General features: G+C 41.7%; 1 protein-coding gene across 3 annotated transcripts in view; it reads left to right on the top strand.

Moving 5' to 3' along the window:
* The first annotated feature begins 290 nt into the window (after window positions 1–290).
* Window positions 291–13,795, top strand: part of LOC149261277 (actin-related protein 7-like) — a 423,641-nt gene continuing 410,136 nt past the window's right edge. The window contains exon 1 of one of the 3 annotated variants that reach the window (XM_089421946.1): window positions 291–534. In XM_089421946.1, the coding sequence (XP_089278072.1) occupies window positions 457–534 (78 nt within the window). In that variant the 5' untranslated portion in view covers window positions 291–456. The remainder of the gene's footprint in view (window positions 535–13,795) is intronic. The other 2 variants (XM_089421952.1, XM_089421947.1) reach the window with 2 other exon arrangements.

Below are 13,795 nucleotides of genomic sequence, written 5' to 3'. Positions count from 1 at the left end.
TTACGCAAACGTAATTCATTATAGAAAATCTTGCAGTTAAATGTCTTTAAAACATCTACAGAAGGGACCAGTAGTGAGAGTTCCATTTTATCCCAACCCCTTCATTATGGAAGATGTTCGATTTAACCGGAGTCATTTAAAATTTGAAGGCAGGTTCATCCGTTCGCGCCGAGTGTTTGCCAGGTCAGCTATTCCAATATATTCAAGGTTCAGAGTACGTATGTCCCACCGTTACTTCGAGATATATCTCGGCTACGGCTGTGCTGGCTTCACCCAATCCTCTGATTGGCAGTGGGCCAAATGAAGAAAACAAATACTTTGAACAGGTTTTCAAAAGTGGGAAAACTGCGATTAAGCCCTGTTTTAAACCCTCCCTTGTTTTTTCCAGTAGTACGCGGAGAGTACCGTTGAGTTAGGATCAGGGAAAGAAAATAGTGAAAATCAGAGCCTTGACCCATGGAGGCAGTAGTTATCGACCCAGGCTCGAGTCTTCTCAAGGCAGGCTTTGCTATACCTGACCAGGACCCATCCATGGTATTTTCTCTTCTTCACTACTGCATTTAGTATATGATTATTGCACTTTGGACCGAAATTCCTTCACCGGATGGTTTATTACTATATTCCATAACAATCTATGTGATTAACTGCATTTGCTCAATATTTCACGAATAAGTTTGAGACTATGGTCTAGAATTGTGCCCGCTTTCAGGGTATTGCTACTGAAATGATTATTCTCAGAATCGCTCAAAGACCTCATTTGAATATTCCATCACTATATCTCTGTTGACGTTCGTATTTTTAGTGTCACTTGGGTTGATGTCCCATGTATAATTTAAACTCCTCATCTTGTGTTCGCTTAAGCCGTTGCCTGACCTCATTACTGCCAAGGTGCGGAGTGAAGCGGAAGCAGGGAATGATGCCATTTCCCAAAACGGGGAGCATTTTTTTATATATTATATATTTTATTTAATTCGTATATATTAAAAAAAACATGCAGATTACCAAATTAGTTGGAGAAATATGAAAACATACATATTTGTGCTTGTAGGTGAATACTACATTAATATGCAGTTTGAAATGTCATCCATAGTGGATTAATCACTAGAGCATCAACAATTTAGGACACATTACAGAGATGACATTGACCATCTAGCAGTTTGCCAAATTATAAACAAACAAAGTTTTAAATCATATAATAGGAAGTAGACTCTGAAGTAGATTGTGGCTGTCTCAACATCTCTCTGCAAAAGGCACATTACAGAGATAACATTGAACACCTAGCAGTTTGCCAAATTATAAACAAAGAAAATTTTAAAGCATATAATAGGAAGTAGACTATGAAGTAGATTGTGGCTGTCTCAAGTTTCAACACTTCTCTGCAGAAGAAGCGTTCACAATTTTTGAAAGTACTCGTGTTGCCAAGCGCTGCTGCTATTGGTGGAGCCCCAGTGAATGGTCAACCCGTTAAACTTAAAGCTACGGGTCATGTCATTTAGTTTTAACCGCAACACCAATTTTGGCAGCTCCTTTCTAACCCTAGTAAAAATGTTTTCCTAGGCCCATTCAAGACCATTTAATTACCTAGTTGCAGAAGGCACCTATTCGATGACCTTTCTCTTACTTTTTTCCCCACGAGCGTATGTTCAATAAATATTGTTTAGTCTACTTAATGTTAAATTTTCATGACATGTTAAGCAGAGCAGCCTCAAAAATACAATACTACAGCTAGGAATCCAAAAACTGATAAAGTCCCATCAAAACAGGAAAATATGAATGCTAGGTCTACAAACACATAAGCTGGAAAATACGGACAACAAATACAAATCTACAACACTCAATCACATCTATCTTTTATTAACTGAAGGAAGTAATTATAATGTAATAGCTCAACATCTAAATGGTCTCACCATCCCAATGGTGTGCCACAAGTCTGTCTTATAGAACAAGAGATGAAAGGGAAACACAATGAATTTAGTCACATGCAGAGAAGTGTCCCAACTAACAGAGTGTGAAAATTTCTGAATCTAACAAGTCAGAAATCTCACTGCAGTAAACTGATTTGCATTACCTACTTGTGTTCTTCAATTAACAAGTTATTTTCAGAAATATTCAGAAAATATTAATGCAAATACACTGCAGTCTACACCAATATACAGATCAAGTACTAAAAAAATAAACGAGACAAACACACAAAGAACACACTTAATTTTGGACTAAACGTCCCTGGAAAAACCCAATGCGGGAAAACCGATGCAACAACTCCGAGGGTTTTCTATTATTAAGCAGTAGTTCTGTATACAAATGCTGGTTGCCCTCCCAACAAACCAGTGACAAAGAAATACAATGGCGGAAAACCTGAGTGAGTTTTACCTCACTTCAGCCGACAGATTCCGGCTGATTCAGTAGCAAAACTGGCTAGCCCCGACTACAACTGTGCTGCCCCTTCGCAGTAATTGCGTGGGCCCGTGTGGAGCTCTCTGAGGCTCTGCCAGCTCTTTTGCCCACTGCGTTAGCTTTTCTGGTAGTTTTGACAGTTCTCAACAGTTCTGACTCTCTGCGTGGAAGGTAGCTTTCTCCCTCTGCATTGACCCTTCTGGCTCTACATCAAGGCTGCGTGGGCCCAAAGTCAACTCTCTTGGCTACTGCGTTGCCTCCACAAGTTTCTCTCTGCCTCTTTGTCTGTATTCTCGAACTATCCCTGCCCCTTAGCTGCAAGATCTCCCCAATCGATTTTCCTCCTGAGAACTTCTCACCTCAGAAAATCGATTTTATTAATCTTTGTGTGTGTATTCTCCAACTGACCCCAAGCCTCCATTTATACTTTTCCTACTGAGAAATCAATGATCGAGATTAAGTCTTTAATTAACGACTAAGATTAAATTAGACTCGATCCTCGTGTCTTAGAAGCTTTTCACCCATATTTTCATTAATACCCATTAATATTTTAATTTTCTTAAGTTTAAACTTAGGAACCCCATTAAAAATATTAATTATTTTAATAAAATACAATTCGGGTGGAATTTCTCCAAACGATTTCTGGGCCTTGGAGATCTCATGTGTTCTAGCCCCTCCACAAAATTTCGGAGCTAAAGCACATCCGATGCTACCGAAAAATCAATACTCCCTCTTAGTTAGGAATGTGCTCTAGCAATACTTCCCAGTAGAAGTATTACACTGATCCACAACATTGGTCCTCTGCCCTATTGATGCTCAGCCTGCTGCCCCTCATCCATTGCGCTGTTGCAATCTGTTCTGCTGCCCATGACACTGCCACTGTTACTGCTGTATCTGTACTGCAACTCCCTCTCAATATGTTGCATCATGCTGCCCATAGCACTGCACTGCTAATTGCTGCACTGCAACTTAGTTGTTGAGAAGTAAGCAACTGAAAAGCCACCCAAAAGTTGACATGCTGGTCAGTCAGGATGTCCTTGGACGCTGAAGCTACCTCTGTTGCTAATCTGTGCTGACCCTTTGATGCTACTGCGCTGCTATTGTATTTGCTATGTGCCTCCCATACTGCTGCAACACTCTACTGAGCTGCTTCAGACTTTGGCACTCTAGCTCTGCCACTGTTGCTCCATCATCCCTCACACCAACTAACTTCTGTCATTCTGCTACTGTCATTAAGGGCTTTTGTAGCCATATGTGATCCAAGAGTTTGGGCACCTCAAGGATCCTGCCCTACATGTAGTCCTCCTGACTACAGTTCTATATCGCCCCACCTCTTCTCTAGAGGTGCATGAGCACTCATGGCGCAATCCTCATCGTCCTCTTTGTCAGCTTGCGTTGGAGCAACCTTTGAGTTAGACTTCTCTTCTTTGCCCTTCTTTCGAGGGCATTGCGTGGCGAAATGACCCATTTCTCCACATCCGAAGCATATGACTTTGGATATGTCATTTTCTTTCGTTTTTGCTGCCCTTGCTGTCCCACTGATGCGAGAGTCACATCTTCCTCCTTGATTCTAACCCATTTGCTGCTGCTTCTTGCCTTGGTCAACCGTCTGAACTCTTCCTGTCAAAGAGCTGCCCACATCTCCTCCCAAGTGGGAAGTGAAGCCCTACCCAAGATGCTTTGGACAAAGGTTTCCCAGTCTTCAGTGACTGCATTCAGGGCAATCCTGACCATAAATTCAGGATCTGGTGTAGCCCCTACGGAAGTTAGCTGGTCATGGATCGTTTGCAACCTGAGAAGGAAGGGATCGATTTCTTCTCCCTTCTGCATCTGAAACTGTCTCAGCTGACTCTCAAGCAACATCTTCTGTTGAATGAAAGTTCCCTTGTACGATGTGGTCAAGGCCTCCTACATTTCCCTTGCTGTGTCCTTCTCAACAATATGTTGGATCACATGATCCTTGACCCCGTCCAAGATCATGCACTTTGCTTTCGCCTGAACCTACTCGTACTTCTTGAGAGGATCAACATCAACCAAAACAACAACTGTCTTCAAGGCATAATCCTTGATGCGATTTTTATCCAAAACTACCAGGATCTTGACCTTCAGATGACAAAGTTGGATGCTCCATCCAACCTGTCTTGATCCCTCAGTCCGTTAAGGACCATCTTTGCTCAAAATAAGGACGAATTGGTTCTCTTCTCCCTCTTTTGTTCCCGCCCCAACAAAATTCAGATCTGGATTTCTTTGGCGCTAGAAATACTCCAAGGAACAGGCTCCCTCTCAATTTTGATTTCCTTTACGGAAATCCTTGTGCCAACTACTGTCGAACCACCCCTCTCTGATCTCTCTTTACTGCTGCTCAGCACTGGATCTAGATTTCTTGGCAAGAAATCTTCTGAGGAACTGATTCCCTCTACTTTGCTTCTGCCCCACTAGGTATTGTTCTGCACCAACATAATCAACACCCCACCAGCAACTCCAGATGAAGTCTGCGTTGCACCTCTAGCCCCGACAATCGGAAAAATGAGACTCAACAATCTTTGCGCTGGCCCAGTAGTCACTGCACTGCCCTCTGCAGCAACAACCTCACCCAATTAGGCTGAAGCAGAATTAATTTTAGGCAACAATGGTATGTTCTATGCTTTAGAGCAATTTTACTTCAATTTCTTTACTAGCCCAGTATCAATATTTAGATTAGCAATCACATCAACATGATAGTAAAATGTAGATAGAACATAAATATAAACAGTAGAAGACAAGCCAAGACAAAATGACACAAGATGTGGCACCGACCAGGGACAAACCCCAGTGTGGGGAAACCCTTGATCAAATCTTCTTATAGTCTTCAATAGTTTAGCAGAGAGAGATAGTACAATTTACAAATCTGATAATTTATAAGAACAACAAAAGAGCCCTCACTAGAAAAGTCAATGCTGATCAACAGGGCATATTTGACACTCAACAAATCGGTCAACTTCAGTGAACATCGACCTCCAAACAACAAGATAAAACAACCCTCAAAATAGTCAAATTTAGCCCAGTCAAAGTCTGGTCAAACAACCCACTTGCGGTCAGCCCTCGCTGCAGTCAATGCTGGTGAAAGTCAACGTTTGACCTTGATTTTTGTGCCCAGAAATGTGGCCTGCCCAAACAGAAATATCTCACCCAAAAATGCAGTCAAACATGTCAACGTTGTTGGTCAACACATGGTCAAACTGTCCAAAGATTCGGTCTCCTGAAATTTCGGCCTCTTGAAATTTCGCTCTTCTAAAATTTCGGACATGTGGAGAGAGAGGCCCAGAAATCCGCACCCAATCAATGAGGAGAGAGAGAAGTGTGAAGATGAGTGTGTCCAAATGAGGCTAAGGCATCATGTATTTATAACAAACATTGAGGATGAATAGACATGACTGTTGGGCTTCTGAGCCTACATAAGTTTGCTGGCCGACCTTGATAATTTGTCGATAATCAAAATAATTTCATAACTTCATTTGTACATGTCGGAATTTGATGATCTCTAGATCAATGCTACACCTCGCGGAGAGAGGAATCCAAGTAAAATATCAACTGTCATAAATAAGATGACCCATGTGGCGTTTGGCCCTAGTTGCCAATTTTAACACTCCCTCTCAACTAGGGAGAACCCCATCTGCTAATCCATTTGCCAATCTGTACTATCTTTGCCATCAATGCATTGCTCTGCTCTGTTGAACTATGAAGAAGAAGAAGTGACCGAGAATGTATCATAGCATTCTCTACTGACCCGAAGTTAGTCCCAGATAAAAGAGAGTGTCTCGTACCACTCTTACTGACCCAAAGTTAGTTCCAATCAAAAGAGAGTGTCTCATACCACTCTTACTGACCTAGAGTCAGTTCCAATTGATCCCAGATCAATATCGGTCATCCTAGCATAGGGAGTACTGTAGTACACGATGCGTCCATCGGTAGTATTATGGTCCCTATCCTCATTTCCCTACTCATTGGCCAGATGAGAGGTACTTCCCATGAGTCCCATACTGCATGGGTAGGATGTCTTAGCAGGAGAAGGACGAACCACTCATCCTGCCTACTTGTCACCACGGGGTATCACAGGGGAAGGCTGAACCACTCACCTTGTGGGCAAGTCTCTTATCATTCTTGTTCTTTATGTTGATGATCTTATCCTGACTGGTAGTGATCCCAACCTTATAAACCATGTGAAGACTAGCCTTAAAAGGAAGTTTGAAATGACAGACTTAGGACACTTACATTATTTTCTTGGTCTTCAAGTCTTGCAATCCAAGGTAGGTATTTCCCTTTCCCAGTCCAAGTATGCATGTGATCTTCTACGCCATTTTCACATGGAAGACCATAAGCCAGCCCCTTCTCCCTTTCAGTCTGGAGCAAACTTTCAGTCATTTGTACTTCCCTTGAAGTTGATGCTACCTTATACCATTAACTTGTAGGAAAACTTTGTATTTGACCCATACTCGTCCTAAACTTTCCTTTACTGTTGGCCTTATTGCTCGGTTTATGCAAAACCCACATGAAAGTCATTGGAAAGCAGCTAAAAGAATACTTTGTTATGTTTGAGGTACAATTCAGTTTGGGATTCATTACAGTGTAGAAGCATCTCCTCTATTGGTTGGTTTCATTGATTCTGATTGGATTGGTGACCTTGATGATCGGAAGTCTACTGCAGGTTATGTGTTCACTCTTGGTTCAGACCTATTACATGAGCTTGCAAGAAATAAAGTGCCATTTCTTTTTCTTCAGCAGAAGTAGAGTATCGTGGTGTCGTAGAAGCTAGTAAGGAAGCCTTGTGGCTTCGTCAGATCCTGTCAGAGTTTGGCTTTTAGCAGCAACATCCGACTACACTTTGGTGTGATAATCAAAGTGCCATTCAACTATGCAAAGATCTAGTCCAACATCAGTGCAACAAACACATTGAACTGCACATGCACTTCATCAGAAAGCTCATTGACGACCATGTTCTTGAAGTGCAATATTGTTCAACAGATGATCAAGTTGCAGACATCTTTACAAAGGCTCTCAGAGAGGCGAAGTTTACTAAATTTCGATTTATGGTTGGAGTTGAGGAAGTTGTCACTAAGGGGGGGTAGGCTCTAATGCCTCCTTCCTTCTCCTATTGTGTCATATTTATACATCCTTCAATCTTATCCCAAGTTGTTTTTAAGGGGGGATGTTAGGATATTCCGACACACAGGAAATAGTTAAGTATAACTTGGTCTAGTGTAGAGTTAGGTAAAGTGTGTTTCTTTACTATGTACTTTTGTAACTTACAATTCGATGGTCATGATATGTAGTGATCCGACGGTTCATTCTCTCCTTGGTATATGTACTTTTGTAACTTACAATTCGACAGTCACGATATGTAGTGATCCGACGGTTCATTCTCTCCTCGGTATTATCGACACTTGATCCGTGGCTTAACACCCGATTGGTCCATGATCTCTATTTGAAGAGCATGGAGGGTCATTTGTAGGGTAACCGTTCATGAGAGAAGCTTATGTAAATTTTTATTCTTTCATTAATAAATTGCTTGAAGTGGCCGCGTTGGCTCAGGCCGTGGATTGTTTCCCTCTTTGAGGGTTTTAACCACGTCAACAACATTGGTGTATTGATCTGTGATCTGTTTGTGAGCGGTGTCCTTTGGTGTTCTGTCTGAGGAACTTACCCTGTAAATTCCTACAGAAATGTTTATCATTTTCAACCTTAAAGTAAAGGTTCGGATCGACTTCACTTCTAGTGAATCCCAGCTTCTTCAAATAGCTATGGATCCTAGCTATGGATCCTCTCATACCAAGCCCGAGGTGCTTGCTTCAATCCATATAGAGATTTCTTCAATCTGCATACATGAAATTCCCGATCACGAACCTCAAACCCCTCGGGTTGTTCCACATAGACTTCCTCTTTGATTGAACCATGCAAGAAAGCGGTCTTGACATCCATCTGATGTAGGTTCCATCCTTGCGAGGTAGCAGGGGCTATGATCGAGCAGATGGTGGTGTATCGGGCAACATGTGCAAATATCTCATCGTAATCTACACCTTCCTTTTGAGAGAAGCCTCGAGCAACAAAGCGAGCATTGAACTTTTCTGCACTTCCATTAGCGCCATGCTTGATTTTGTAGAGCCACTTATAGGTGAAAACCGATTTGTCCTGGGGTCTAGGGACCACATCCCAGACATCATTCTTCATAATTGATTCGTTTTCTTCATTCATAACATCCTTCCATACTTGATGCTTCACGACTTCTTCGAATGATGAAGGCTCATTTTGAATGATAATGCTCATGGCGGTCAAATATCCTTGATACCTGTTTGGCTTTTTTCTTTCATGGAAAGTCCCCGTTGGTGCAATGTCTCTTGGCATCTTTGAGAGTCTCCCTAAGCCATGAGGGTCTCCTTTTGGAGGAGGGCTCATGAGGAGCAGGATCAATAGGATCCATAGGTTCATCAACATCCGACATTGTTTCATCTTCTTTTGCACCCTGTTTTCCGGTGTCAGCTTCTTTGTCCTTCCTTGGGATAGGAAGGTTGTTGATCTTGCTGAGGGCCATATCTTCGTCAAAGGTGACATCATGACTTATCTCAACTTCCCTTTGACCAGCCACATAAATTCTATAACCCTTAGAATTTTCACTGTAGCCCACAAAGATTCCTTTCTTCCCTGATGCACCCAATTTGCTTCTTTTCTCTTTCGACACATGAAAATATACAGGACTTCCAAAAATTCTAAAATGAGAGACATCGGGTTTCTTACCAGTGAACATTTCTTTGGGAGTCTTGGAGTCCAATGCTTGATGAGGGCATCGGTTTTGAACATACACGACGGTATTTGCAGCTTCGGCCCATAGAGACTTCGGAAGCTCTTGACCATGAAGCATGGCACAAACAACTTCTACAATAGTACGATTATTCCTTTCAGCCACACCATTCTGCTCAAGAGTGTATGGTGTTGTAGTCTCCCTCTTAATGCTAGCGTCTTTGCAATAATCATGGTATTCATTTGATTCGTACTTAGTCCCATTATCAGTCCTCAATGCCTTGATTCTCTTCTCGGATTGATTTTCGATCATGCCTTTGAAGTGACGGAACCAGGTGAACACTTCATCCTTCTTTTTCAGGAAGTAGATCCAGGTCTTGCGAGAATAGTCATTTGTAAAGTTGAGATAACGTAAGTATCCTCCCAAAGAGTTTACGGGCATCATACCAGATATGTCGGAGTGGATCAATTGCAATATATTTGTGGTCTTGCTATTACTCGAGGGGAATGGTCCTCTTGTAAGTTTTCCTTCGGCACATCCCGAACATACACCTTCATGCTCTACTTTGAACTTGGGCATACCTGTCACCATCTGTCTCACATCGGATAGAGCCTTATAATGAAGATGGGCAAACCTCCAGTGCCATAGTTCAGATTGTAGAGATGTGTCGCAAGACATAACTCCCAATGGACTTCCTCCAACTTGATACAAAGTGTTAACTCTGAACCCAAGAGTAAAAGCATCTTTAAAATTTCTTTTCCAAACACGTACCTTTCCATTGATGAATACCACCTTGTATCCTTTGTCTTCCATTTTCGAAATGGACACCAGGTTCTTCTTGAGATCGGGTACATATAATACTTCTTGCAAATGAATAGTGTTACCTTGATTCAATTGAAGGGTAACATTCCCTACTCCCTTCACGGGATAGGTGGCATCGTCTCCAAGTATGATCTCCAAATTTGTCTCCTTTTCTATCAGATTAGAGAGGGCTTTCTTGTATTCGGCGAGGTGCCTTGATGCACCACTATCAATCAACCAATTTTCCAAAGTGTCCGAAGGAGAGGTAGTGGAGAGGGCCGATATAAGATAGTACTCTTTTTGCTTATTGTTAACAACATTTGATTCTTCATACCTGGAGTTCCTTGATTTCTTGGAGCGTCGACCATTTCCTTGATGTCCTGCACTCCTTTTTCCCTTGCCATTGGACCTACCATTCCTTTGACCGTGTTGTTGAAGTTGCCCCTGGAATGATTGTGATCATCATCATGTGATGTGTCCCTTCTATTTGGACACTCCCTTGCATAGTGGCCAAATTTATTGCAAACAAAGCACCTGCCCTTCCTTCCTCCCTTAGATCTAGACTTTCCATTGAAATGACCTTTAGACCCTGCATTAGTTCTCCTTTTGGCATGAGCGAAGAATGCAGTGGGGTTGCTTCTAATAGAAGGCATTTCTTGCTCCACCATTCTTGTTTCTTCTTGAATGCATCTCGACATCAATTCTTCAAACCCTGGAATTCGATCATTATTGAGAATAGTGGTTCTAAATATATACCAATCGAGTGGGAGTCCTCCAAGGGTAGTGATAGTAAGTTCCCTATCAGGAATGACCTCTCTAATTGAAAGTAGGTGATTCTTGATCTCAGTGATCCTTAAGAAGTAGGATTGAATATCCTCGTCCTTGCCCTTCTTAATATCTTTCAACTTATTCTTGAGAAATATAATTTGATTAGCATTACTAACCTTGAACATGCTGACCGACCTGTCGTAGATCTTCTTGGAGGTATTCAATTCAGAGATGTAGGCCACCAGATGCTTGTCAATGGAATCCCTAATAATCTTCTTTGCTTTGACTTCAACCTTATTATACTTGGTCTTTGCAACAACCGATGCATTTGAGGGAGGTTCAGGGATTTTACCCTGCACATAGTCCATCGCTTATTTTTCTTCCAAGGTCAAATCAAGAGACATCTTCCATCCATGATAGTTAGATTTATCATGGAGCTTGTCTTTAGCCGGAAGTAGGATGAGGAACCATTGAACCTTTTGTCCTTGTCCAACTGTCTTTGGTGATTTCTCTTTCACTCTTGCTTGGGCCTTATCTTCACCTCAACTCTGATACCATGTTAATTTTAGGCAACAATGGTATGTTCTATGCTTTAGATCAATTTTTCTTCAATTTCTTTATTAGCCCAATATCAATATTCAGATTAGCAATCACATCAACATGATAGTAAAATGCAGATAGAACATAAATATAAATAGTAGAAGACAAGCCAAGACAAGAGGACACAAGATGTGGCACCAACCAGGGACAAATCCCAATGTGGGGAAACCCTTGATCAAATCCTCTTGTAGTCTTCAATAGTTCAACAGAGAGAGATAGTACAATTTACAAATCTGATAATTTATAATAGCAACAAAAGAGTCCTAACCAAAAAATTCAACACTGGTCAACAGGGAAAATTTGACCCTCAGCAAATTGGTCAAATTCTGTCAACTTCGGCCTCCAAACAACAAGATAAAACAACCCTCAAAACAGTCAAATTCATCCTAGTCAAAGTTTGGTCAAACAACCCACTTGCGGTCAACCCTAACTGTAGTCAACGCTGGTCAAAGTCAACGTTTGACCTCAATTTATGTGCCTAGAAATGCGGTCTGCCCAAACAGAAATATCTTACCCAAAAAGGCAGTCAAACATGTCAATGCTGCTGGTCAACGCATGGTCAAACTGTCCAAAAATTCGGTCTCCTGAAATTTCGGCCTCCTGAAATTTCGCCTCCTGAAATTTCACTCTTGAAATTTCAGACGTGTGGAGAGAGAGAGGCCCAAAAATCTGCACCCATTCAATGAGGGGAGAGAGAGAAGTGTGAAGATGAGTGTGTCCAAGTGAGGCTAAGGCATCATGTGTTTATAGCAAACGTTGAGGATGAATAGACGTGACCGTTGGGCTTCTGAGCCTACATAAGTTGGCTGACTGACCTTCACAATTTGTCCATAATCAAAATAAATTCATAACTTCATTTGTACATGTCGGAATTGGATGATCTCTAGATCAAACCTACCCCTCTCGGAGAGAGGAATCCAAGAAAAATATCAGCTGTCATAAATAAGATGACCCATGTGGAGTTTGTCCCTTGTTTCCAATTTTAACACTCAGGCTCTGTGTGAGCCTCCCTTGGTGACTGCATCACTCCTCCTCTGCTCTTTTGGCCTGAAACTATGTTGTCTCTCGGGACAACTATCTTCAACACAGATTTTCCTCTGTCCTTTCGCTGATGGCTTCAGTCCTCCTTAATCTGCAATCACTTTGATACCATGTGAAAATTTCTGAATCTAACAGGTCAGAAATCCTACCGCAGTAAACTAATTTGCATTACCTACTTGTGTTCTTCAGTTAACAAGTTATTTTCAGAAATATTAAGAAAATATTAATGCAAATAACTGCAGTCTACACCAATATACAAATCAAGTACTGAAAAATAAATGAGACAAACACAAAAAGGACACACTTATTTTTGGACTAAAAGTCCCTGGAAAAACCCGATGCAGGAAAACCGGTGCAACAACTCTGAGGGTTTTCTATTATTAAGCAACAATTCTGAATACAAATGCTGGTTGCCCTCTCGACAAACCAGTGACAGAGAAATACAATGGCGAAAAACTTGAGTGAGTTTTACCTCACTTCACCCGGCAGATTTCGACTGATCCAGCAGCAAAATTGGCTAGTCCCGGCTACAACTGCGCCACCCCTTCACAGTAATTGCATGGGCCTGTGTGGAGCTCTCTGAGGCTTTGCGTTAGCTCTTTTGCCCATTGTGTCAGCTTTCCTAGCTGTTCTGGCAGTTCTCGGTAGTTCCGATTCTCTGCGTGGAAGGCAACTTTTTCCCTCTGCGCTGGCCCTTCTGGCTCTGCGTCAAGGCTGCGTGGGCCCAGACTAGCCCAACGTCAACTCTCCTGGCTACTGTGCTGCCTCCACAAGCTTCTCTCTGCCTCTCTGTCTGTATTCCCGAACTATCCTTGCCCCTCAGCTGCAAGATCTCCCCAATTGATTTTCCTCCTGAGAACTTCTTACCTCAAAAAATCGATTTCCTCAATCTCCCTGTGTGTGTTCTCCCACTGACCCCAAGCCTCCATTTATACTTTTCCTGTTGAGAAATCAATGGCTGAGATTTAGTCTCTAATCAACGGCTAAGATTAAATTAGACTTGATTCTCGTCTCTTAGAAGCTTCTCACTTATATTTTCATTAATACCCATTAATATTTTAATTTTCCTTAGTTTAGACTTAGGAACCCCATTAAAAATATTAATTATTTTAATAAAATACAATCCGGGTGGAATTTTTCCAAACAATTTATGGGTCTTGGAGATCTCATGTGTTCTAGGCCCTCCACAAAATTTCGGAGCTTGAGCACATTCGATGCTACCCAAAAATCAACATAGAGAATATCCTAACCCTATTGTGCCTTGATGCATGGATAACATCACCTCTATAGAATGCCTTGCATCTGATATTGCTATGTCAAGTAGAACATCCATTGGAGTGGATTGAATGCATGAACTCACGCACCAACTCTCTTAGGTATTTGCATCATATAAAGATTGCCAAAATCCCTGATGCACTG

Source organism: Pinus tabuliformis, chromosome 6, assembly GCF_031772625.1.
Source record: "Pinus tabuliformis cultivar Carrire ecotype Pingquan chromosome 6, CPIR1, whole genome shotgun sequence".
Classification (NCBI taxonomy): domain Eukaryota; kingdom Viridiplantae; phylum Streptophyta; class Pinopsida; order Pinales; family Pinaceae; genus Pinus; species Pinus tabuliformis.
This window is presented reverse-complemented; position numbering and strand designations above follow the sequence as displayed.